The following is a 26,314-nucleotide window of genomic DNA, read 5'->3' on the forward strand; positions in this document are numbered from 1 at the left end:
AAAGTGAGCAGAACCAAAAAAATTTATATAACAGAAACAACAGTATAAAGATAAACAATTTTACAAGACTTAATAAATCAAGGCCTCTTTTTAGACATAGCCAATGAATGAATTTGTTTTGCTTGACTATATGCGTGTAACAGGGGTTTTGTTTTTCTTTCTCAGTTGGGAAGTAGGCAGAAAGAGGGTGGATTTTTGTTCATTGAATAAAAAGGTAATCTTAAAAAATTTTTTTTAAAAGAACCTCTGCTCTAAAGTAGGGCTTCCTAACAACTGTTGTCATTTAATCATTTTCAGTTGTGTCCAGCTCTTTGTGACCCCTCTGAGTGGTTTGTCATGTCTTTCTTCAGCTCATTTTGTACATGAGGAAGTGAGGCAACAAGGTTAAGTGACTTGACTAGAGTCACACAGCTATTGTGTCTGAGGCCAGATTTCAACTCAGGATGACTTCAGACCCAATACTCTATCCACTGTGCCACCTAGCTACCCTTTTCCTATCAACTAGAACTATCTAAAAGTAATATGAAGTTCCTTAGGTAGTGAAGATTTTTGATCAGAAGCTGGATGACTACAATATCACGGACAAATGGAGGAGAATACTGGTCAGGAATGGGTTCTGGTTTCTGAGACCCTTTGTTTGTGACTGCCTTAATGCTACATAAGACAATGGCTATGGCCAAAATCTTTCCCATAATAATTACAAAGGATTTCTCTTGGACTTGAACTTTATACTGTCAAATAAGGTAGGTCAATACTGAATATTTCGTATACTGATTAATGTTCCAAGGGTGTGGTAGCTGACTGGATATACTAATCAAACCTGAGGTTCAATATAAGTGACTACACTTGGCCACTCTTGAGCATAGCAAGGTTTATTGCAGGCATATACAAGCACAAGTGACACCAGAAACTTAAATTGTAGTGAGTGCAGTTCACTACAAGACCGGGACTGTCAGCCCAGACAACTGTGTACTCCCCAGACCTGTGGTTCCCAAGCATTTAGAGTACAGAGGACCCCAACCAATAATGTGCTCAGTTGGTTCAGCCCAGAACCCCAAATGGACCCATTCAGGCACTCAAAGAAAAAAGGCTGACAGAAGAGTTTCTCTTTCTTTTTTTCCATTGAGAGTAGTTCACATCAGGGAAGAGAAACATAGCTGGAAAAGTGACCTCAAGTTGGGACTTTACTGTGAATTTAAGATGAAATATTACTTAACTAGACCGGTAAAAAATGCAGTTAAGGGGGATTTGGAAGCTCAGAGCAAGAAGTATATGTCTTTCATATCTAGGGAGGAAAAGCTAGAAGTGGAGAGAAGCTGATTCCTTCCAAACAAATTTAAGCAGAAAAGAAAAATTGGTGACATGCAGTATGTGTCTTTCACATAGAAATTAATAATACAATAAGATATGTCCATTTTAAGGTGATTTACAAGTCAATGAATCTGCTGCACTCCACAAAAGCTTTCTCCCTAGCATGAATTCTCATGCTCAGTAAGATGTGGTTCCAGTTAAAGGACAGTCTGCATTCTTAACATTCCAAGTGATTTAATTCAATGTGAATTTTATGTATAATAGCTGTTCACTTTGGTTAAAGGATTTTCTACATCCACTGCAATCAAAGTGTTTCTTTCTTAAATAAATTTTCTTATGCTAGTAAGCTACCCTCTCCAGTGAAAGGATTGTCCACATTTATTACACTCAAGGATTTCTCTGCAACATAAATTCTCTCATGTCACTAAGCATTGCTCTACAAGGAAAGGAATCCCTACACTGACTACAGTCAAAGAGGCTTCTCTCCAGTATGAATTCTGTTGTGGTCAGTAAGCTTTCCACGGCGATTAAAGGATTTGCCACACTGATTACATTCAAAGGGTTTCTCTCCAGTATGGATTCTCTTATGGTCTGTAAGGTTTCCACGTTGTTTAAAGGATTTTCCACATTCACTGCATTCAAAGGGTTTCTCTCCAGTGTGAATTCTCTCATGTTCAGTAAGGTTTCCACGCTGATTAAAGAATTTTCCACATTCATTGCATTCAAAGGGTTTTTCTCCAGTATGAATTCTCTTATGTCTAGTAAGTTGTCCTCTCCACCTAAAGGAGATCCCACAATCATTACATTCAAAGGGTTTTTCTCCAGTATGAATTCTCTTATGTTCAGTAAGGTGTGCATGACAATTAAAGAATTTCCCACACTCAGTACATTCAAAGGGTTTCTCTCCAGTATGGATTCTTTTATGTTTAGTAAGGGATGCACTCCTGCTAAAAGATTTCCCACATTCATTACATTCAAAGGGTTTCTCTCCAGTATGAACTCTCTTGTGGGTAGTAAGTTGTCCACTCCAGTTAAAGGATTTTCCACATTCATTACATTCAAATGGTTTCTCTCCAGTATGAATTCTCTTGTGTTCAGTAAGCTTTCCACATTGATTAAAGGATTTCCCACATTCATTGCATACAAAGGGTTTCTCTCCAGTATGAATTCTTTTATGTATAGTAAGCTGTCCTCTCCAGTTAAATGATTTCCCACATTCATTACATTCAAAAGGTTTTTCTCCCGTATGAATTCTCTTATGTTCGGTAAGGTTTCCACGCTGATTGAAGAATTTTCCACATTCACTACATTCAAAGGGCTTTTCTCCAGTATGAATCCTCCTATGTACAATAAGTGCTTTTCGACGATTAAAGGACTTCCCACATTCATTACACTGAAAGGGCTTCTCTCCAGTATGAATTCTCTTATGTTCATTAAGATCGCGACACCACCTAAAAGATTTCCCACATTCATTACACACAAAAGGTTTCTCTCCAGTATGAATCCTCCTGTGTGTAGTAAGTTGTCCATTTGAATTAAAGGATTTCCCACATTCAGTACACTCAAAGGGCTTCTCTCCTGTGTGAATTCTCTTATGTTCAGTAAGCTTTCCACATTCATTAAAGGCTTTCCCACATTCATTACATTCAAAGGGTTTCTCTCCTGTATGAATAACCATATGTCTAGTAAGGTGTCGTCTTCGCCTAAAGAACTTCCCACATTCATTACATTCAAAAGGTTTTTCTCCAGTATGAATTTTCTTATGCCCAGTAAGATGTCCCCTCTGATTGAAGAATTTCCCACACTCACTACAACCAAAGGGTTTCTCTCCAGTATGAATTCTCCTATGGATAATGAGTGCTTTCCGTCGATTAAAGGATTTCCCACATTCATTGCATGGGAAGGGTTTCTCTCCAGTATGAATTCTCTTGTGTTCATTAAGTTTTCCATGCTGATTAAAGGATTTCCCACATTCAGTGCATGCAAAAAGTTTCTCTCCAGCATGAATTCTCTTATGTAGAGCAAGATGTCCCCTCCAGCTAAAGGATTTCCCACATTTATTACATTCAAAAGGTTTTTCTCCAGTATGAATTCTTTTATGTTCAGTAAGTTGACCATGCCAGCTAAAGGACTTTTCCCATTCCTTACATGCAAAGGGTTCCACTTCAGTATGAAGTTCTTGATATAGAAGAGATTTGCAGCTAGAGTCTTTCCCACATGCATTATACTGAAAAGATTTCTGTGTAGCTGGGATTATCTGATGATTTGTAATGGAGGCATCACTCTTCAATACTTTCCCACCTTCATATGATTTTTTTTCAGTGTATTTTCTGTCATTTTGAGTAAGATCTGAATCACAACTGTCTGAATTCCTGTATTTATATTTGCAAAGTGTCTCAGAAAAAATGCTATTATGCTTACATTTTTCTGAACACTGCTTGAAGTTCATTCCATGTGTATCACATTTATAAATATTTTCCCCTCTATGATCTTGATGCTGTGGAATCAGGACTGACCTCAGATTGAAGCCTGTTCCCAACGTATTACATTCGTTGACATAAAAATCAGAAGTTTTTCTATGAGGGATTGTCACTTGCTGGGATTGCTTTTCATAGTTGGCTTTCTGTTGCTCCAATCCAAAAGCACATTCCCAAGCTTCTTCTAACACAGAATCCCATGGTCCATCCTTGATTGTTTTCTTAAATAACTTCCCTAGAGAAATGTCTTGGATTGAAATAGTCTCTGTTGTTTCCCACCCAGACTCCAGATTAAGGCACTCTGAAAGAAAGAAAGAAAAGTCAATAATTTCTGTGCTAGGAGAAAGGAAACTGCTTTTATAGTAAATCCTAGATTCTGCCTCATCTATTATAGAGAATGATCTGAAATTTTAAAACTGTAGAACAAACACTGAATTAAACTTTTTTTATTCTGACCTTCCAGCAAACACCAAATAAAATCAGTATTTCCACACAGAAAATAGAACAGAAAGAGGATTATATTTGAAACTGTGAATCTCTACTATAAACTATTTGCTTTTTCTTTTTTAAGTATATGTTCAGAATATAACTATTGAAGTTGTCTTGCTGGTCTGTTTTTCCTTCTGGCATTTCTTTTGTTCTTTTATCTATTTAAAAATGCTTCAATGACTCTTTCTTTCTTTCTTTTTTTTGGAGGGGAGAAGGGAAGGCAATTGGGGTTAAGTGACTTGCCCAAGGTCACACAGCTGGTAAGTGTGTCCAGTATCTGAGGCTGGATTTGAACTCAGGTCCTCCTGACTGCAGGGGCTGTGCTCTACTCACTGCACTACCTAGCTGCCCCCTTTCTTCCTTTTTTAAACAACTCTATTATTAGTTTTCCTCTCCCTCCTACTTCAGTAGAAATAAACAAAAACAAAAATAAAACCCTTGTTAAAATAAGTAGCGTCAAGTCACACAAATTCCCATGTTGGCTGTGTTGAAAAATTTATGTTTCATCCTGCACAATGAACCTAACTCTCCACCAAGAGGTGGGCAGCATGCCTCATATGTTGGTCCTCTAGAATGTTGTTTAGAACAAACATTATTAATAGCAATTTTAAGTGAAGCTATGTAAGTAGATAGTAAGGGAGGATCTAGTTTATATGAATGAATGAATGAATGAATGAATGAATCTCCAAGTCTTAGTGAATTACACTTCAGGGTACTTAAAAAACTGCATGTATGAGCAGAGAATAAACTGGAAATAATCAACAGAGGGAAAACACTAGAATTGAAGGGGACTAGGAAAAGCTTCCTGTAGAAGGTGGGATTTTAGCTGGGACTTGAAGGAAGCCAGGCAAGCTATGAGGAAGAGATGAGGGAGAGTATTCTAGGCATGGGAAAAAGCTGTTGAAAATGTTTAGAACCAAGAGATGGAGTGTCTTACTTGAGGAACAGCAAGGAGGTCTGTCTCCGTATCCCATGACCTATTCACTACTCCCAGTGACCAGCCAGGAGCAATTAGATCCTGCCTTCTGAAAGGGTGGATCCCAACCTCAGTGGCATTAAGCTTCAGCTATGGGCCCCTCCTATCATAACACAAAATTGTCATGGGCATGATCACTAGTGAGATGGAGAGCCACAGTGGTTGTCTGGGCAAATATGACTATCTATAATAATATGTACTGTAGGGATAGTGGGTAAAGGAATGGTGTCTGCCTCAACCTCTATAAGTGAAGGTTGATGACATCTTGAAACATAGGACTGGTAAGGAAATAATTCAACATCAGACTACAGGATGTTGGTAAAACTGAACCATTACATACAGCGCTGGCATGGTAAGAGCCCCTCAGCCACACTCAATCCAGATCCTGAAGAGGCAATGAGAGTCATTTCCACGCCAGCAATTGTGTTTAAGACCAAATGGAAACTCCTGGAGTTGCACGAGCCATCCAATCTAGTTAACATCAAACAATACCAGGTCTTATCTCCTTCCTAATGAATGAAAGTAAAGATAATGAAGACCAGAGCTCATTACTGCACTACTTCACCTAACGTAACCCTGGGTGGTGAATGAGGAAGGCAGGTGGCACTTAGAGGGTTACAGTAGACTACAGGAAGCTAAACAAAGTTATTATATCAATTGCTTAAGTTGTGGTTAACCTCCTATCAGTGAGTGGCATGGGGTTATTGACTTCACTAATGCTCTTGTATCTACTGTGGTGGCTAAGGCTATTCAGGAGTAGTCCATTTTCTCCTGAGAAGCAGCCCAAGTATCTTCATTATGCTTCACCGAGACCACCTGAACCTCACTCATATTGCCAGTCTGGTGAGCACAGAAGTCCCACTTCCTCAAGGTACTGACAGCCGTCACTCTAGTGAAGACATATTGATTAGATCAATGAGGCAATAGTGGGAAAGGTCCTAGACTGATGATGGCCCACGTGAAGGACAGGAGGTGGAAGGTAAGACTTAAGAAAATCCTGGATCTAGCCCACTCAGTGAAGCTTTAGGGCATATAGACAGTCCAGGACAAGCTACCGACACTCACCCAAAGCAAAGAAAGGCCAGAGGTTTATTGGCCTTTGGAGGCTTTATACAACCAATGCTGCTCACCTGGGCATCCACAAGTACGTCTCTGTCAAGTGGGACTTAGAACAAAATACATACTAAAAGATATCAAGTATGGGGGTCAGCAGTCTCTTCACATGAACCCTTATAAGCACGTGAGGTCCATGTTTTTAGAGGCCTCTGTACATAAAGACCAAGATGAGTGGAATTTTACATCAGGGAAATCACTGAGGATGTGAGGGGTTGATTCCAATGAAGCCCCAGTGTTGAATCTCATTTTTTAACCCCAACACATATTTAGGGCTCATCTGATTTTGCTCGCTTGCTTCTTAAGCTAACTCTGCCTGTCCTAGAGTCAGATGGGTTTGGCCCTCCTTCTGGGATACCCTATATATTATAGGGATCCCTGGATCAGGATTGTCCTATGCGTTAGTGGTAGATATGTTGGGGAAATATGTGGGCTGTCCAATGGGCTAACAGGAAATATGGTAGTAAATTTTCACCCAGGAGAGTTTGCCAATATCTCTCAGTCAATACTTCCTTAAGTATAAAGCTCCAAAGCCCAGCAAGGACACGTATTCTCTGACATGAGCATATAGTTGCCACTGTTTCCAAAGGAAAAGGAGGAGGAAAAACAACCCCCACCCACTCTCACTGTATTTCTGAGGGAGAACTTGAAATTGTTTCTCCTTTAAAGCCTACAGAGTAAGCAAGCCTTCCTGTCCAGTAGCAAATCCTCTATCACCCACTACCATCAGAGGAACCAAGGGACTAACCAGGTGTCTCTGAGACCACACATGCCCCTTGGCAAGAATCTGGGGTATTTGTGTTATCCTAAGTGGTACTATCATGGGACCATTAGAAAGGGCCTGGGCACATGATCAGCTCCATTGGAAGTACCCCAGTCCAGTAAGTCAGGGGGAATTCCCTGATTACTCCCATCACAAACAAGGAGAAATTTGACATGGAGGAAAATGTATACCTGCATTTAGGGAAAAGACCATGTTGCAGGGATTGTGGGAAAATGGGCACACTAATGCACTGTTGATAGAGCTGTGACTTAAACCATTCTGGAAAATAATTTGAAATTATGCAAGAAAGTGATTATAATTTTCATACTCTTTGACTTAGAGATTCCACTGCTAAAAATAAACCTATGGGAGGTCAAGCACATTAAAAAAGGCCTCACATATGCCAAAATACTTAAATAAATGCTATTTTGTGGTAGTAAAGAGCTGCAAACAACAAACTGTGGTACAAGAATATAATGGAATATGACTATTCTATAAGAAATAATAAATGTGATGAATACAGAGAAGCGTGGAAAGACTTTTATAAATTGATTAAAAGTGAAGTAAGAGGGACTAGGAAGACAATGCTCAATGACCATAACATTGGAGATGGAAAAGAACAAAAATGATCAGAACTGAATGCTATGAAATTATAAAGACCAAGCTTGACCAAGGGTTCCTTCCTTGCTTCTTTGTAAAAGTAGAGAAGTATGAGTAGGATGCACATCAGGCTTTCTGTTTTATGTGCTAGTTTTGTGGCACCTTTTTTCTCTTCTTTCTTTCTCCTTTACATTATTAATTATATTGCATGGGAGGGGAAGGATACAGTAGGGAATGTAGGTGATATTAAAAACAAGAGATATTAAGAAAAATGTATTTTAAAAAATCAAGTCTAGGGATGGGAAACAGCCACTGAAAATGTTTAGAACCAAGAGATGGAGTGTGTTATTTGAGGAACAGCAAGGAGGCCAACACCACATGTTAGTGACCCTTTGATAACCAATGTCAAGTGAGGCATAAATCAGAGATGTCTGGATCACTGTGATGGAGGAATGTAGCACAGAGTCTACATCCAGGAGATTCTCTGTGGATGGTGAATTCCAAATGCTCCTGTTTGTGGATGACATTGTGCTAACTACATCAAGCTCCAGAACATTCCAGAGCACTCTAGAAGAGAACTATAATCACTCAAAGGAGTTTGGCCTGTTCAGCCATATGGGAAAAATAAATGTTGAAGAATGTCTGCTGCCTAGATTCCAGTATACATTTTGGAGTTTGTTTACTATTATGTACATATGCATATACATACATGTAAGACAGTAGAGATGGACAACCAGTTGGGCCCAGAATAGAACAGGAGAGGGAAAGAAGGCCATATTGCCTTTGGATGACTACAAAGGTTTTTACTAATCCCAATCTTCCCATGAAAGCAAAGGCCCTATCTTTTGATTTTAACATTTTACCAGTATTTCTAGATGGTAGGAAAATATGGGCACTACTTCATCCAAGGAAGTAAAGGAGTATCATACTGAGGCACGTGATGGGTGTAAGCAGGCTGCAAGGAATTAAGGAACTCCTAAGAACAATACGAGCAAAGGACATCAAGGAATTATACTAGGAAGAAAAGATGGGCTGGTAGCATGGCAAGAGCAAGGGATGACAGGTTGGACAAGGCACTTCACTAGTACACTTGCAATGTCAGACAAAGTGAGAAAGGTCTCCAGCATGCTGAGTGGGCCTCCTAACTTTTGGGAGAATATGAGAGTCACCCAAAATGGGGTATGACTTACATCACTGAAGGGAACTTTCAAATGATGATGATGTCACAAATCTGTTTGTGGTAAGAGGGAATTTTTGGAATATGGGAAGAGACTGTACTGTAAAGATAATAAAACAAATTAAGATTCCATTCAACTCCTTCAGTGTTCACTTCAGTTGGGGTATGTGGGGTGTTCAGGAAGGACTAACACCTCTCTTTTGAGGGCTTACTGAGCCCTTTTCAGGGCTGCTCATCCACCTTTGGAATCCATTTTCACCCAGCTCTCTCCTGTGGCTTCAAGATTCCATAGCATGCACAGTGGCCACACCCCAGTAAACCATCTCAGCAGATGGGCTAAGTCATGTTGAGAGTAACCGATAAACCACAAATCCATCAGTGAGTTAGGGGGATGTCTACTCCAAGGATGTGAAGACTTCCTTGGGTGGAATAGGCAGGTGAGAAAAATTTGTTCCAATGGCCATGAAGGTAACTGAAGTAGGTTCTGAGGAGAGCTTAGAGCTTGGTCGGGCATCAAAGATCAAGGTCATCGTCTGCATCCTGGGCCACCTCCAGTCCTTCTTGACTTTTGTCCTGCCACCAGACTTTGATGACTTGGGAAGAGAGAATGAGTGTGAGGACTTTGCAAAACTTTGCCTCACTTAAATCCAATTCACTTGCAAGTCAAGACATCATCCCATGATGTCACTGGTCCTCTTTGAGAATAAAGGACCACCACCACCAACAACAACAACTTCAGTGATGGGAGTTTCAGTAAATAAAGAAAAACAATTAAAACAAGGAAGAAAAACAGGATTTATCGAAAAAGGGTGATGTGGATATGCAGAGAACTTAAAAACTAACTTACATTTGAAAAAGATATTTACAAAAGATGAAAGCAAAGGCACGAAGAGGATGAGTAAGAAAATAATGTGGTCCTGTAAAAATAGTGCAGGAGTGCTAAAGCTCATAATGTAAGCTAAGTGTAACAAAAATAAATTGTCAAAGGTACTTTGGGAAGAAAGAAGAGGTAGGAGCATAGCTTGGGATGAATAAGACAACGATAACTGGCAACAGAAAGAAGACGGAGGTCCTCAACTCTGATCTTGCATCTGTTTTTTCTGCCAAGGAGAAATATTCTTTGAACTGGAAATGACAGAACAAAAATTGCTAAGGCAGGAAAGCGGAGTGTTGATGCCTGAGAAAAAACCTGGCTGTACTCAATGAATTCAAGTTGCTTAGCCCAGATGACTCTGCCTCTTTCTGCCTCAGTTTCCTCATCTGCAACACTGAGATAATACCTCTTACGTCTCAGAGTTGTAAGGATAAAGAAATAATATTTGTAAAGCACTTTGGACATCTTAAAGCACTACATAAATGCTAGTTATCATCATCATCATCACCATTATCATTACTCTGAACTGGTTTAAAAGTCAGACCCAAAGAATAATCACATTAGAAGTTCAAAGTCAACTTGGAAGGAATTTCCAGTAGAATTCCTCATAGACATGTGCTTGGCCCTTTGCTATTTACATTTTTATCAGTGACTTGATAAAGGCATAGATGGCATACTGTTCTTATTTGCTGACGGCAAAGAGTTGAGAGAAAGAACTAACAATCTGGGAAATCGGGAAAGATTTAGCGGAGGAGATGCTACCCAAAATAAGCCTTGAAGGAAACTAGGGATGAGTCTAGGAGTGTGAAGTGAGAAGTTAGTTCATTCCAGGTATGGATTATAACAAAAGCAGAGGCCAAAGGTAGAATGCCAAATGTAGGTAACAGCTAGCAGCCTCTACTGTTGGAACATGAAGAGCACAAAGGGCAGTAACATGAAATGATCCTGAAAAGGGATAGAGCTTGGACCTCAGAAGCCATCAAGGCCAACCCCCTCATTTTATAAAGGAGGAAACTGAGGGGCACAGAGGTGAAGTGATTCACCCAGAGTCACACGACCACTACAGGTCTCGCTGACTTCTAAACAAGGAGCCTTTCCACTGCATGATGTCCCAGCAGGTGGGGAGCCAGGCAGTGGAAGGCTTTAAATGCCAGGAAGAAAAATGTGTAATTTCTCTTAGATAGCCATCCCCTGGCTTAAATTTCACATTTCTATTGAGGGCCCTCTCACCCAGATTAGCAAACTAGGAGCTATTTTGGACTTTCATTGTGGCACAATGGAAAGAGGGGGCAGCTAGGTGGTACAATGGATAGAGCCTTGGGCTTCAAATCAGGAAGACCTGAGTTCAAATCCAGCCTCAGACACTTATCGGCTATGTAATCCTGGGCAAGTCATTTAACCCCTATTTGCCTCAGTTCCTCAACTGTAAAATGGAGACTCACTGGAGAAGGAAATGGCAAACCACTGCAGTACCTTTGCCAAGAAACATGGGATCACAAGGAGTCAGACACGACTGAATGACTAAATAACTATGGAAAGAGAGTTGGATTTGGACTTAGAGGATCTGAGGTTAAAGCTCAGCTCTCCCACTTATTAGCTCTATGACCTTGGGGCCAATCTTCCCCTGACTCTGGGCTTGGGTTTCCCCATCTACAAAAGAGGCGGCTGTATTAAATGACCTCTAAGGACTTCCCAGCTCTAGATCAATGACCCTCCCACTCATCCTCCACACCCACACCCCATGCCAGGTCGGGTGAATTCTGCCCCTGCCACATCTCTTGCCTCCATCCCCTTTTCTACACTCACACAGTGCCAACCCTAGCTCAGGTTCTCCTCACATTTCATCTGGACTATTACAACAGACCTTAACCTGACTCCCTGTTTCCACTCTCATTCACGTAGATGCCAAAATAATCTTCCTGAGGCACAGGTGTGATCTAAACGTAGTGCCATGGTATTGGTTCCAATATAAAGTAGATAACTTTCAGGCTGAAATTTCGAGTCCTTGATGACTGGACTCCCACTTGCCATTCTAGACTTATTCACATTATTCCCTCTCATGTACTCTATACTTCGGGTACATTGTTTTAAGATTTTCCTCAAACTTGTCGCACAATTTTCTACCAGAGGCCTGGAAAGCACCCTTCGCTTCCATCGAGGTTCAGCTCAGCTCTTACATGAAGATTCTGCTCTTCCTGTCTACCCCCCACCTCCTAGCTGACAGTGCTCACTTCTTCCCAAGAGACCTGTATACATACTGAGTCTCACAATGGCAGAAAAGTCCCTTCAGGCAAGAGAAGGTCTTCCATTTTTGACTGCATCTCCAGCACCTAGCATACAGTAGCTGTTTAATAAATGTCTGCTGACCTAACTTGAGAAAGAATTCAAATGTAGGAAGATATCATTTTGTGACCCTATAGAAACTAAGTTGTTGATATGCAAATGAATGAGTGTGAGAAAGCTCAACCTGGACAGACTCAAACCTCCTCTGTGAGGGGAGCATTCAGTCAAATGTTTCAACAGCATTCACCCTTGAATAGCTGGGTTCTTCCTTGGAGTGACTCCTACCTTACTCACTCACCTGCAGGGGCACTTCTTGGGACTTCAATCTCAAGCATCCACGGCACTTCTCCTCTCTCCAGCTGGAAGATAACATCTGGCTTGGTAACTGCAAGCCCTGCTCAGAGGAAGGAAATGGGAAAATACTTTGACTAGGGCCACATCAGAATTCATTTCTAGCTCTCAGCACTTCAGGAAGAAAGTGTACTGGGAATGTTTAAACAAGGACTTCTGAAGGATGTTCATGACTGATGCTAGTAAGGAGAGAGAGGTGGGTCACAGTGTGATTTTGGACTCAAAAAAAGAAAACTTGCATAAAGAACCTAATTCAATAAGAATCCCACACATTTTTCGGTACCTGCCCTGGTGTTTTGACACAGAATCTCTGACCTAGTGGAACAAAGAATGGGGAAGGGGCAGCCCTGGGGCAGGAACATGAAGCAACAAATTTATAGTTATACAAAAACCATGCACCTGGAAACAGGTATGGAAGCCCTGTCTCTGTCCTAACTGAGTTAAGGACTTCCTTTTCTTTTTAGTCACAGAGGACTTGTTTAGGCTGATTCCTTCTCGTAAACCCTCAGTCCCATTACACCCTGCTTATTCTAGGAATCATCTCTTTCATCTTAAATCTATGCTTCTCCACTGGCTCTTTCCCAGGTCTCGTCAGTATTAAAAACAAACAAAAGAACCCACCACTGACTCACTGTCCCTCACATCTACTAGCCTTTCTCTCTTTTCTTACAAAACTGACCAACAGTCTAATTATGACCAACAGCACTTTGACATTCCACTTTGACAATTAACTGACTGCAAACAGCAAGGGAAAATAAGGATGGCAGGGCTGAAGGGTACTGGATTTAGAGTCAGGGGAACTGGACTTGAATTGTGCTACTAGCTACTTTAGTGACTGTAGCCAAGACACTTCACCCATCCAGGCTTTGTTTTCCTCACTGTTAAGACCAAAGGGTTGAGCTAGAATCCCTTTGGGTCCATTCCACCTCTAAGTCTAGGAATGAGTCTATTACCTCCTGAGCCCCACCATTAGATCTATTTTCGTTTATTTCTGCCATGCCTTTCAGGCACCCCATAGCCACTGGTGAATGAAAATACCGAGCTGTCCCAATGAGGAGCTTCTAAGTTAAAAAGGAAAGCTGTTTTTACCCAAAGAAACAAGGTTCCCATAGTTCTCCAGCATCACCTCCTTGAATAAGGTTCTCTGAGTAGAATCCAGTTGTCTCCACTCCTCCCAGGTGAATTCCACAGCCACATCCTTGAAGGTCACTGATTCCTGAAACATTCAACACATTCCTGCTCACCAAAGGATCCTCTCTCACAAGGAGCTTGGGGGGGGACATGAAGTCTGACAGTATAGGAAGTGTTTTTCACAATGTATTCCAAATGAAATATTCATTGCATACCTGTTGTGTCTTAACTTTCTACTAGACTCTATAGCATGGTGACCGTCCGGCTCAGCCCTTCAACGTCACTCTTACACAGTGCTTCTTCAAGTGAAACCCAAAGGAGTCATACACTTCACTCTTAGTTTAGAACCTAATAAAGAGTCATACCTGTACAAAAGTAGTTAACCTTTACTCAGTTTTGCTGAGTAATTTTTGCCTTACTGGAAATTAAACTGAGTAGCACTACATTCCCAAAGTTATAGGCCCCAAGAAGGAACTTCCAAAATGCTTCCGGGTAACAGAAATTAGAGCCAATATAGGCACCAGAAGCTGTTATTTCAACACAATGAGTAAGATGCTTCAAGATTGCATAGATAAAGTAGGCAGAGTTCATGAAGAGCTTTAGAAACTTGCTTGGAAAGATTCCAGAATAACAGTGCAATGATCTACTTTCCAAGTCACTGTGACCATTTTAGTAGTTCTAGAATAGCCAAGAGAATCCCATCTCACCTCCTCCTTACCTCCTTTCAACTAAAGATTTAAAAGGAATACCCGGCCAAATCCCCAGAGATACAAAATAAAATATACATTTCTTTAGATTATTCAGATGATAAGAAAACAAGCTGGGGGAATCCCAGTACCTTCCTGGGATGATATCTCCCCTGAAGGAAATTAGAGACAGGGCAAAAATCTCTTGATTTCACTACCCATGAAAGGATTAAGCATCCGTACTTCCCACTATAACACTGGAAGGCTAGTACTGAATTTCCTAGTCTGGCATCGGCTTCTCTCCTGGGGCAGGTAAGGGCCTCTGTCTCTACCTATGGAGAAAAGGAGCTCCTAGTTGGACAGAAGTCAGGGCTCTCCTTTCAGATATAGACACTGAAGGTTCCCGAGCCAACAGAGGTCTTCCTGACTCCCTGGGAAACAAACCCTGGGAAACAAGTCCCTTTAAAATGCAAATGATTTACTGAAGGGATGGAGAAAAACAGATGGAGCTCTACTGCTTGTGGATACATGTGTGAAGATTACCCCCACCCCTGAAATATACGCTCCATCAGAACTGGTCACTTGAAATAAGCAGGGTCCTGGACGCTGATAACAGCCTGAAGAATGACGAGCTTCAAATAGCATTATTTGGTTATGGGAAATTATCAGCGTTAACAATAACCTTGAGCTATCTGACTTGGGAAAATAATTTGTATTAGGGTATACTTTGCATGACCTGCATAACCTATTCATATTTTTACAAAATAAAAAGAAAACAGGGACAAGAATTCCTGGGAGGGAAAGCCACAAGCGGCATAATCCTTGCCATTACCTACCCCTTCCCAGGAGCCACTCAGGCTTTCCTTGATTACTTCAACACCTCACAATTTACCTTTCTGCCTAGCCCTTCCTGACATCCTCGCTGACTTCAACATTCACAACACAGAAATGTAAAGTCAAAACTGTCATCAACATCCCCGATCTTCACATATCCTTCATAGTCACTTGTCATAACTGGACTTCCTCGCTACATATCAGTGTTTCACCTCAAGAGATCTCAAATGGGAAGTCCCTATTTCCTACCTGAATTTCCTTGCTGATCATCTCTACTCCCCAACATCTATTGTACCTGTCCTGCATGCTCATTATAACTCCATTCCCTCAGCCCTTTCCCCAACCCAATTCACTGAAAACATCAGTGACTTGACTATCTGCTTGGTTTGGCTTCCACGGTCAGAGACTTTAAAAATTACTCACAAAGTATCAAAGAACTATTGGGGAAACACTTGTAAAAACCACAGTATACAAATGTATCATGTAGTAAGCAATTATGAACTTGAGGAATTCAGAGATATGTATATAGTCATGAAAAGCGACATAAGTAGAACCAAGAAAACAGTGAGGACGCTGATGTCAAAGAAGAGCGCTCTGAATAAACTGAAAAACTAAAGACCGTCCTGGAGATCAGATAATAAAATAAGCCTTCTCCCCTCATGGCAGGGAAGCGGAGGACTAAAAGATCAAACTATCTTATGCACCGTCGGAGATTTCTGTGTTGGGTGTTACTGCCGCAAGGGAGAACAGATGCTTGGAAATGTCTCTGATGAAATGACAAAAGCCATCAAAAATACGTTTAAAGCTTTTGGTTTTCTTTTTTAAAGGGGGCTCACGCTAGGAATGTGATGTCACACTGGCTCTCCCTCACAATGCCTGGCCCAAAGCAAGGGGGAAAAATCTGTAGATGAAACCCTTTTCATACTACAAACTCATGCTGGATTCTTATTTTAATTTACCTATGACGCTTGCTACCGTTCCTCAATTAAACCACAGAACATTCTACAGCTTGGCTATTCTTTCCTCTCAAATGCTCAAACCCATTATGTTCCCAGACACATCCATCTTTTTCTTGAGCACATTCCCTTCTTAAACTAGAGAAATTCGGCTTCTTTGGACAGTACTGTAGAAAACATTGAGGTAGTCCTCTCTGAGTTACCACATCTGTCCTTGTCTTAAGTCGGTATATTATTGTCCCTGTGATGTAACTTAGCACACTTCTCCTTCAGTAAAGTACTCCTGCTTCCAATGACAGGGTGAAGGATGCTTGCTGATGCAGAGGCAGTGACTGAATACCTTCAGTGTTCTTTATCAGCTCTTACAATCTGGGTCTATCTTGTTCGTACATAGTTGTCATAGGCAGTTACATGGGGCAGCGAATGGAGTCCTGGACCTGGGGAGTCGGTAACTGGGATCAAATCCTGCTTCATACACTTACTATCTGTGTGACCTTGCGCATGTCCCTTAATCTATGCTTGCCTCAGTTTACTTATCTGTAAAATGAGGATAATGATGGCACCTACCTAGCAGGGTTCTTGTAAGGATAAAATGAGTTGACAGTTGTAAAAAGGAACGCTAGCTATTACTTATTATCATTTAGCTTTTTTCTAATCGTCGGCACGTTCTCTCCCATCAGGCTGTGGGCTCCTGGGGCGTGGGGGCTGGTTTTTGCCCCTCTGTCCGCAGAGCTCGGCGCCAGGCCTGACACACAGTAGGCGCTTAAGCGGTGCTGGCGGGCTGCCTGCCTGATACTTCTCTCCTCTGCCGCACAGCAGGCCGGTCAGGGGCAGTGGGAAACGGCAACGCGGGGGTCCCCGCACATGGGGCACAGGGGCATTCTCGGCCTGGGGACGTGGGTGACACTTCTCACCTGGAAGCCGGCCGCGGGGATCCCGGGGCCCATGGCCTTCTCCGGGAAGGAGGAGCGAGGCGGAGCGACGCGCGGGGGGCGGGCGCAGCGCCAGGGAGAGGAGGGGCCTCGGCCTCGGCCGCCCCGGGGCCCGGGCTGCCTGAGGCCCAGCGGACCGGAGGAGACTGACAAAGCCGCCTGAGGCCCCGGAGGGCGGCCTTACAGCCCGACGGCTCTTTTCTGGGCTCCTACAGCTCCGGGAGACCCTCAGACGGGAACAAAGACCGCCAGGAAGCGGAAGCACCCCTCCAGGTGTTTCCTGACTGAACGCTACCGTTTCCATGGTAACTGCTTACGTCACACCCAGGAGAAGATAGCAGGGAGTTCTGGAAAACGTAGTTTAACGGCCAGGGGACAGTTGTGCGCGTGCTCCGAAGGAGCCAGCTTCTCAAAAGAACAGCGCCCTGGGCGTGCCTTGCGTTACTGGAACTGGCAGCATTCATACCCGCTGCATCCTCACCTCCAGCCAAACCCTGAGGCTTCTCAGAAGACCACGTGGGGCAGAGGCACGAGTGAGAGGCTAGAGAGCCCTTATGGGGCCAAGACTGGAAGAAGGGGCGAGGACCGGAGCGAGAAACATGTGGGCCCCGCAAGCCTCCAGCTTCGTGGTGTTAGTGGTTCCTGGAGTCCCTGGTCAGGGGCTCCCCTCGTGTCCTATTGAGCGCCTGAGGTCCTCGTTTCCCACTCCCTTTACGGTGCCCTCCCAGCCACCGGGCATCATCCTTGGCATCATTCTCTACCCTTTACTCTCCACCTGTGCAGCCCTCTACCGTTTGGCCCCCTCTTTCACATCCTTCTGTTTACGACACAAACCTTCTAATCCGAAGCTTTCTCACCCCTGGACTATTGTAATAGCCTCCTAATTGGTCACCCTTTCTTAAGTCTCTCCACTCTCCAATCTAACTTGTACACAGACTGCTAAACTAGGCTCAAAGCCTGTCTAAACCTAGCCACTCCCCTGCTCAAAAAGCTGCGGAAGCTCTTTATGATCTTTCAGTCAAAATACAAAATCCTTTGGCTGTTAACGCTCCTCACAATCTGCTCCGGCCAACCTTCCGAAACCCATTTACTCACTGCCTCTTTCACACCCTGTACAGTCTTGCGGGACTGGCCTGCTACTGCTCCTCACGTGGAACGCTCTCAGAGGATTCCATCTGTCAGCTCCATCCCTTTGCACAAAGCTGCCGGTCCTCCTGAGCTTCAACTCACTCTCTCCTTACTGCTGACTCAGCCATCCTTTTGTTCAAAGGTTAGTTTAAGGTCTTGTTCTATACTAGTACTTTCCTGCTACCCCTGGCTATTAATGCTTCCTCCCCTACCCGGCAAAATCATGCTGTATATATATTGTAAATGTGAGAAGTGGTGTGGGCTAGATGTCAACCACCAGTTCAGCCACTCAGTACCCAGTCCTGGGTCACAGGGCAGACTGAGGAAGAGAACCTGGATCAATGATTCAAGTTCCACAAAGAGGAAACATGATTTAATTTTTTAAATACATTTTAAGTTCCAAACTGTCTCCTTCCCTCCCTCTCTACCTCTCACTAGAGAAGGCCACCATTTCACATACACACACACACACAGACACAAACACTCTCTCTCTCTCTCCCTCCATATATGTATCTATCTATATATAAATATATATTATGATACATGTATATATGTATGTGTGTATATATAGACAGAGAGAATAAATGTGGCCTCAAAACTAACTTAACCATTTTTCTCCAGTTGCCATATTTTCCTGAAAACACTTGACCCTATACAGGAGGCCTAGAATGAGCCAATGATGAAGTTCCCCTTGAGCTGACATAATTTGAAACTCTCAATCCTAACTGAAATCTTTGTGTGCCCTAGAAGCCAAGTCAGCTACAAGACAGGCATCAGCCAGTCTGCACCAGACTGATAAACTGTGCAGCTGGGACCTTTCAGTTAAGCAAGGACATTTTACCTCCATGGTTCAGTGGTTCCCAGTGAAGAAGTGGGGCTGGTGCCCCTCCTGCCCTCTGGCTTGCTCTTGCTCCCCCTTTCTATACTGCCCCCTTTCTCCTCCCCTGTCACCTCCCATACGGGAGGGAATTGCCCTCCTCTCCCACCATGTGACCTCTCATTTTTGCTGTAATCCTGTATCAGTAAGGCAATAATAACAATGCGGATGATAATTGTCAAAATGCCTATGTAGTTCCATATCACAAAGTATATGAGACTGTCCTCATAGAAGGTAGAAGAAGTAAACCATTTATTCAGACACCAGACAACCATATGGCACGAGCCATTTATCCAATTAGAGCAGTAAAACATTCCATACATAATATCACAACATAGAGCCTCACCATCCCAAAACCTCTCTGACCCCCTGCTGCTGTCTTCCCGAAAACAAACTTACAGTACAGCTAATTCACCCTGTTCAGTTCTATCTATCAAGTTGGAGGCCATTAGCAGCCATTAGCAGGCATAACTGCTCTCTCTCTCTCTGTCTCTCTCTCTGTCTCTGTCTCTCTCTCTCTGTATTTCCTGTGACATAATTTCCTTTTCCTGTCAGGAGGCTCCTCCCATCACATGTGACTTAGGCTTCCTGTGACATAAACAGGTTACATGGCCCATTAATGGGTGTGAAAGATTTTCAGATCTAAATTGCTAGCACTTTCGGCCCCAAGATCTTTCTTATCCGTTACATAGGGCAATGGGAATTTTGGGATAACTCATGTCAGCAGAACTTTACACAACAATATAAATGGGATAAGACAAGGTAAGCATATAAAACAATGTCATCATTCCCCCCTCGAACGAATAGGACTCAAAATCTTGGCATAAGGGGCAAAGATCTCATCCTCAAAAGCTTCTTCCTGCTGAAATTGGACGTAGAGCTATCCCCACCCCAAGAGATTAAGAGATCTATTCAAGAGGCCAGTTCTTTAGCAAGCTGGCATCTGGAACTCAGTTGACGCCAGGTCCAGGGATGACACATCACAGCCGTGGACAGGTCCAGAGGTGACATCTGAAAACATTAGAGGGTGACATCTGGCTTAAGCGATCAGGCACCTGCAGATGGATGGTACTAAGCCTGCAGGAAACAAATTTCACAAACAAATTTAATGGACAAAAGCCAAAAAAAAAAAAAACCAACCAAAAACAAAAACAAAACCAAAGAGACTATCATAGCCTCATTCATGATAGAATACATGAGTCAAGGGTACAATTTAATAATTGTTTTCTCCAGGGTAAACCACTGTTAGAGTGTTATCTTGTGCTCTAATTTCTGCAGTCTTTGGGTCATCCAGCTTCTGCTTTACCTATACTTTAGCTCCCAATTTTATTTTATCAGTAGAACCAAATCCTTCCTTTCCTCTGATAGTTATTTTGGACGGAGGGTCAGTTTTCACAAGGGATATTGTTTCATGAAGAATAATAATTGAACGATTCTATCATTTTTACACAACTGTATAGATTCTTCACCCAAATTCTGGAGTGTCACATAATTTCTTCTTGATAACTAGAATCAATCACTCCAGCAAACACATATTCGCTGAGCTGCTAATCCTAGTTTAGGTAATAAACATCCAAAATAATTCTTAGGGATTCTCATACGTATCCCAGTAAAGATTTTTCTTATCTCTTTTCTATCCAACCCAAAGTCCTCTAAACAATGCAAATCATATCGTGCCAAACCAGGTATTCCTGGATACGGTGGTGGGACCTCTTCCCTCACAGTCTAATACTCAATATTTTGGATCTTATGTGTTTGCTGTTTTCTAATTCGCAGGTTCAGGGTCATCATTCTGGCTAGAGGTGTACTTCCTCCTAATGGTCTATTATTCAAATTACGTAAAGCAGTGAACAAATTATCCTTCCAATGTTGATACGAATTATTAGAACTTAACTTTAACTGTTTTTTCAACAATCCATTTTTTTCTATCAACCCAGATGCTTGTGGATAATATGGAATATGATATATCCACTCTATATTGTTCAATACACAATATCTCTTCATCTCATTACCTTTGAAATGTGACCCATTATCAGTTTGTGTCTGCATTGGGGTTCCATAATATAGACTTATAATATCTAGAGTTTTATAGGTATTTTTCTGGGTTGCATTCTTATAAGGACAAGTGGCTAGTACACCTGAATAGGTGTCAGCACAAGTACATATAAATTTTCATCCTTTATCTTGGGGTAGTGGTCAAATGTAATCTATCTGCCAAATCTGGGCTGAGACTTTTCCCCTTGCTATTTCCCCAGTTACTACCTGAGGAATAGTTCATTTCTTTTCCAATCGACATATATGACATTCCTTTATTGCTTGCTTTAACAATGAATAAGAGATACTAATACCTCAATCTTGTGCCCACCGGTGTGTGGCCTGGACCTCTAAATGGCTGGTCATTTGGTGGACCCATTTTGCAAGTAATGGATCATCAGTTGGTGTCAGAGTAGGGACAATATGTTCAGTAGCAATCTTTGCTAGTCAATCAGCATGTGCATTGTACTCACGTTCAGGCATAGTGAGGGGCACATGAGCATTCACACGAAAAACTGACAAATTAGTAACCAAAGACATGTCCCATATATCTTCCCATAGTTCTTTGCCCCAAACTTGTTTACCATGAATTTCCCAATTTAGATTTTTCCACGTTGGCATCCATGTAGCTAACCCATTAGCTACTGCCCATGAATCACTGAATATATAACACTCTCCTCCTTTCTCTGTTTTAATAGCTTGTTATACTGCCATAGGTTCAGCATATTGACTACTTCCATCTATCCCAGTACTTTCCAAAGTTCACTTAATACATGGGTGATAGGACACTGCTTTCCAATGTCTTTTATGGCCCAAATATTTTGCTGTCCCATCAGTAAACCATGGACGTTTCTTCTGTTCTTCTGTCAATCCATTATATACATCATTTCGTTTTACCAAGGATTGTACCAACTGTTGCCTTGGTTCAGAGTGTTCATTTCCATCAATGTCAATGCTTATTATAGATTCATGTAGAGTGGAAACTCTACTATTGCCTGTTTTTGATCTATACTGAATATACCATTTCCATTTAATTATGCTAGCCTCTAGTGCATGTCCAATTCTGTGAGCTGCTGGGGTACTCATTACCCAAGTCATAATCGGGATTCCAGGCCTTAATATCACTTCATGGCCCAGAGTCAGTTGTTCAGTCTCTACCAAAACCCAATGTGCAGCTAACAACTGCTTTTCAAAAGGTATATATTGTAATCCAGATGAAGGTAGTTTCCTTGACCAAAATCCTAAGGGTACATTTCAGCTTTGTTGTTTCTGCCATAAACTCCAATTCACATAGTCATTTTGTACAGTCACTTGTAATTCCACTGGTCCACTTTGCATAGGCCATAAATACAGAGCTAATTGTATGGCAGCTTTAGCTTCTTCAAAAGCTTTACTCTGTTCAAGTCCCCAATCAAATTCATATTTTTTCCTGGTAACTTTATATAAAGGTTTCAAAATCTGTCCAAGATGTGGAATGTGATGCCTCCCAATATCCAAATAGTCCTATGAACTTTTGGGCCTCCTTCTTTATGGTTTGAGCTGGTCCTCAAATCTTTGCAGGGTTTTTTTCCCATCCTTTGCCTTTCACATGCTCAATTAAAAGTATCAAACTCTTTTCCACTCCTTTTACATTTTCTCCCTGTATCAAAATATCATCTATGTAGTAGGTAAGCTGTACGTCAGGTAACTTCAACTCATCCAAATGTTCAGCCACAATTCTATGACAAATAGTTGGGCTATACAGATGTCATTGTGGCAATCAGGTAAAAGTATACTGTCAGCCCTGCCACATGAAAGTGAACTGGTTCCATTGTTTGGAGTCTATTGGGATCATAAAGAAAGCATTGGCCAAATCAATAACTGCATACCAAATCCCATCATATTTCTGGATCCTTTCTATTAAAGAAATAGTATCTGGAACAGCAGCATACAAGGGTAGAGTCACTTTATTCAATTGTCTATAATCCACTGTCATTCTCCACGTTCCATATGACTTTTGTATTGGCCATACAGGATTATCCCATTGAGTCATTGTAGGAACTAACACTCCTGCTTCAACATATTCCTTTATAGTACTGGCAATTTCATCTTGCCCACCTGGCACATGATACTGCTTCAAAGTAATTACTTTAGAAGGTTCAGGTAAAGTGATTGGGTCCATCTTTACTTTTCCCACCAAAACTGTATTAATTCCTATCTTCCCTACTGCAAATTAATATTTCACCTCAGGCAAATTCAGAGTCATGCCTTTTAATATATCTATTCCAATGATGTATTCAGGAATGGGTACAATGACCATGGTATATTCTTTCTTATGTATTTGTCCAATTTTCATCATCAGTTTCACTTGTTTGGCTGGTATTTCAGCCCCTCCTGTTCCTGTGATAGTAATAGGAACTCCATGTTTAAATTTGTCAGGTTTTCCATAAATCAAGCTGGCCTCTGCCCCAGTGTCTACCAATGCCCTAGTTATAGTATTTGATCCATTCCTCCAATATATAGTGAGATTAATATGGGGTCTGTAATTCTGTCTGTGTGTTTCTTTAATCTGAGCTGGAGCTGGGACTATTCCCTAATCTCTTTGAAGGTGTTACTCACTTGGATACAAGGGTTCAAGTTCTGTAGGATTTGTAGGGGCAGTTCTCACTTCTCTATTCCATTTACTACAAAGCCCCTTATCTTGGTACAGTTTGTATAGCTCATTAGTTGGAATATCATCTATTCTTCTAAAATCTACCCTTGCTTTCAATAGAGCAGTAAACATTTCTCTTCTTGTCACTCCACTCTGAATCCACTGGCTATGTACCCTTCTCTCCTGAGGAAATTTATTATTTCTCCAGTCTCCTAAGTCACTTAACTGTGAAATCTTATCCAGCACTTCTGAAAGGGGTTCCCTACTTCTGCAGTCAACAAAGTCAGACTCACATATTTATAAGTGGGGGGGTGCTGTCTTAACTATTAAATTTCTATGAGAGACTCCCAAGGCAGTATCATAATAAATTTCAGTGTTCCCTAACATAATAGCAGCCTTCATTACCCCCTCCTTTAACTTTCTCGTACAGTCCCTAATTGAATACCAAGGTCTATCTGCAGTAGGCCACATAGAATCAGCAGGGTATTCTGTATTACAACCCATTGCAAGCCAAAGCCAACAAATTGGTTACCTCTTTGCAGATGATAATCCCTAAAAGCTTGCTGTACAAAAGAATTTTGACTAATACTTATGAATCTCATACAATCCACAGAATCCACAGACACACCTGCAGCCCCTTCATCACTGATTATCACTATCCAAGATATTAAAGATTCTCCCATTCTCTGGGTGAACCTACTCAAGATATCTGTGATTTCCTGCTATGTAAAATCTCCCAACATCTCTCTGAACATGGGACTGCTATTGTCCTGTGTTTCTTGCCTCCTTCGCTGTCTGGGGCACATTTCTCTAGCGTGATACTGTAATACTCAATGGTGGCTCAGAAGTAGCATTATGCCGCAAAGTATCACCTTGTGCCTGAGGTTCTGACGTTGTATCCTCCTGTCTAGATTCGTTTCCCCTGTTACCATGATAACCAGACTGCCTGCCAGGTTTGACCCGGACTGAACTGAGGTGCACTCTTGACCTCCTTGGCTCCCTCTGCCTTCTAGCTGAATCTACAAGGCTAGTAGTTTCTGTTGCTCTACCACCTGAGTTTCTCCGTCTTGATGTGGTATAGGCTGAGCCTGAGTTCTCCCGTAATAGTCTGTCCCTGTTTTCACATACAATACAATAGGCTGTGAGTAAAATCCAGCCTGGTCTAGAGATCTCTATTGGCCATTCCATTCCTGGCTCAACAGTAACTTCTCCGAGGCATCGCTCCAAAGCTCTAGGTCCTCCGCTATGTAGCTTACGTTTCCAGTCTTCACAGAGACCAGCGCCTTTAGATCACCCCCTCCCACCCTGGGACAAGCCCTTCTGCCTCTGAATAGAGATCTTATACCTTGCAGTCCTGTTTATGATGCCAAATAACGTACCAGCAAGGCAGTAACAACAACGTAGATGATCATTGTCAAAATGCCTCTGTGGTTCTGTGTCGCAAAGTATATGAGACTCTCCACGTAGAAGGCAGAAGAGGTAAACCATTGATTCAGACACCAGAGGACCAGATCCCAGAAGCCATTTATCCAAATCAGAGCGGTAAAACGTTCCATATATAATGTCACAACGTGGAGCCTCGCCGTCCCAAAACCTCTCTGACCCCCTGCTGGGGTCTTCCCAAACACAAACAGCACCGCTAAGCCAGCCTGTTCACTTCTAACTATCATGAGGGAGGCCTTTAGAAGGCATGAGTCACTCTCTTTCTCTCTCTCTCTCTCTCACACACACACACAGCATTTCTTGTGACGTAACTTCCTTTTCCTGTCAGGAAGCTCCTCCCACCACATGTGACTTAGGCTTCCTATGATGTAAGCGGATCACACGGCCTGTTAATGGGTGGGAAAGATCTTCAAATCTAAATTGCTACTACAAATCCTTAAATACCCAAGGCTTTACTTGCATCGTTGGGCTCCTTTGTACTCTATATAGAAGATACATGACATGAATGTCTTCTGCTATCTCTTGTAATAAAATAAGTTGCTACTCAAGTTTTTTGGAGTTGTGACTAAAACTTGACTATATATATATATTATACACACACACACACACACATGTATGTGTGTGTGTGCGCATGTGTGTGTAAAACCATACTGTGCATACTTCTATTTATCAGCTTTTCTCTGGAGGTGGACGGCATCTTTCTCCAAAAGGTCTTTGTAGTTGATTGGAGTATTTATAATACTCAGAATAACTTAATCATTCATGGTTTTTCTTCAAACAACATTGCTATTACTGTGTACGGTGTTCTCTTGGTTCTGCTTATTTCACTCTTAATTATTTCATGCAAGTCTTCCCATATTTTTCTAAAATCAATCTGATCATCACTTCTTATATCAAAATCATATATCACAACTTGTTTAGCCATTCTCCAATTGATGGATAGTCCCTCAATTTCCAGTTCTTTGCCACCACATATAGATTATTTTCCTTTTTCTCTGATCACCTTGGGAAACAGATCTAGTAGTGGCATTGCTGGGGCAAAGGATATACACAGTTTTACAGTTCTTTGGGCATAATTCCAGATAGCTCTCCAAAATGTTGGATCAGAGTTCCACCAACAGTGTATTAGTGTCTCAATTTTTTTTGTATCTCCTCCAATGTCTGTTATTTTCCCCTTTTATGATTTTAGCTGATCTGACATCACCTGACCTAACCCTGGCCTGCTTACTGTGGGAGGCAGAGATCCT

At 41.9% G+C, this 26,314-nt stretch overlaps 1 protein-coding gene across 1 annotated transcript; it reads right to left on the minus strand.

Moving 5' to 3' along the window:
- Window positions 1-858: 858 nt before the first annotated feature.
- Window positions 859-17,210, minus strand: LOC118835584 (zinc finger protein 665-like). The gene is made up of 4 exons (XM_036742782.1): window positions 16,936-17,210; window positions 13,504-13,630; window positions 12,362-12,457; window positions 859-4,089 (listed from the first exon to the last, which is right to left on the minus strand). The coding sequence occupies exons 1-4, from the start codon at window positions 16,966-16,968 to the stop codon at window positions 1,781-1,783; spliced, it is 2,565 nt and encodes an 854-aa protein (XP_036598677.1). The 5' UTR covers window positions 16,969-17,210; the 3' UTR covers window positions 859-1,780.
- Between the last annotated feature and the right edge of the window lie 9,104 nt (window positions 17,211-26,314).

The sequence above is a fragment of the Trichosurus vulpecula genome, chromosome 2 (genome assembly GCF_011100635.1).
Source record: "Trichosurus vulpecula isolate mTriVul1 chromosome 2, mTriVul1.pri, whole genome shotgun sequence".
In the NCBI taxonomy this organism is placed as follows: domain Eukaryota; kingdom Metazoa; phylum Chordata; class Mammalia; order Diprotodontia; family Phalangeridae; genus Trichosurus; species Trichosurus vulpecula.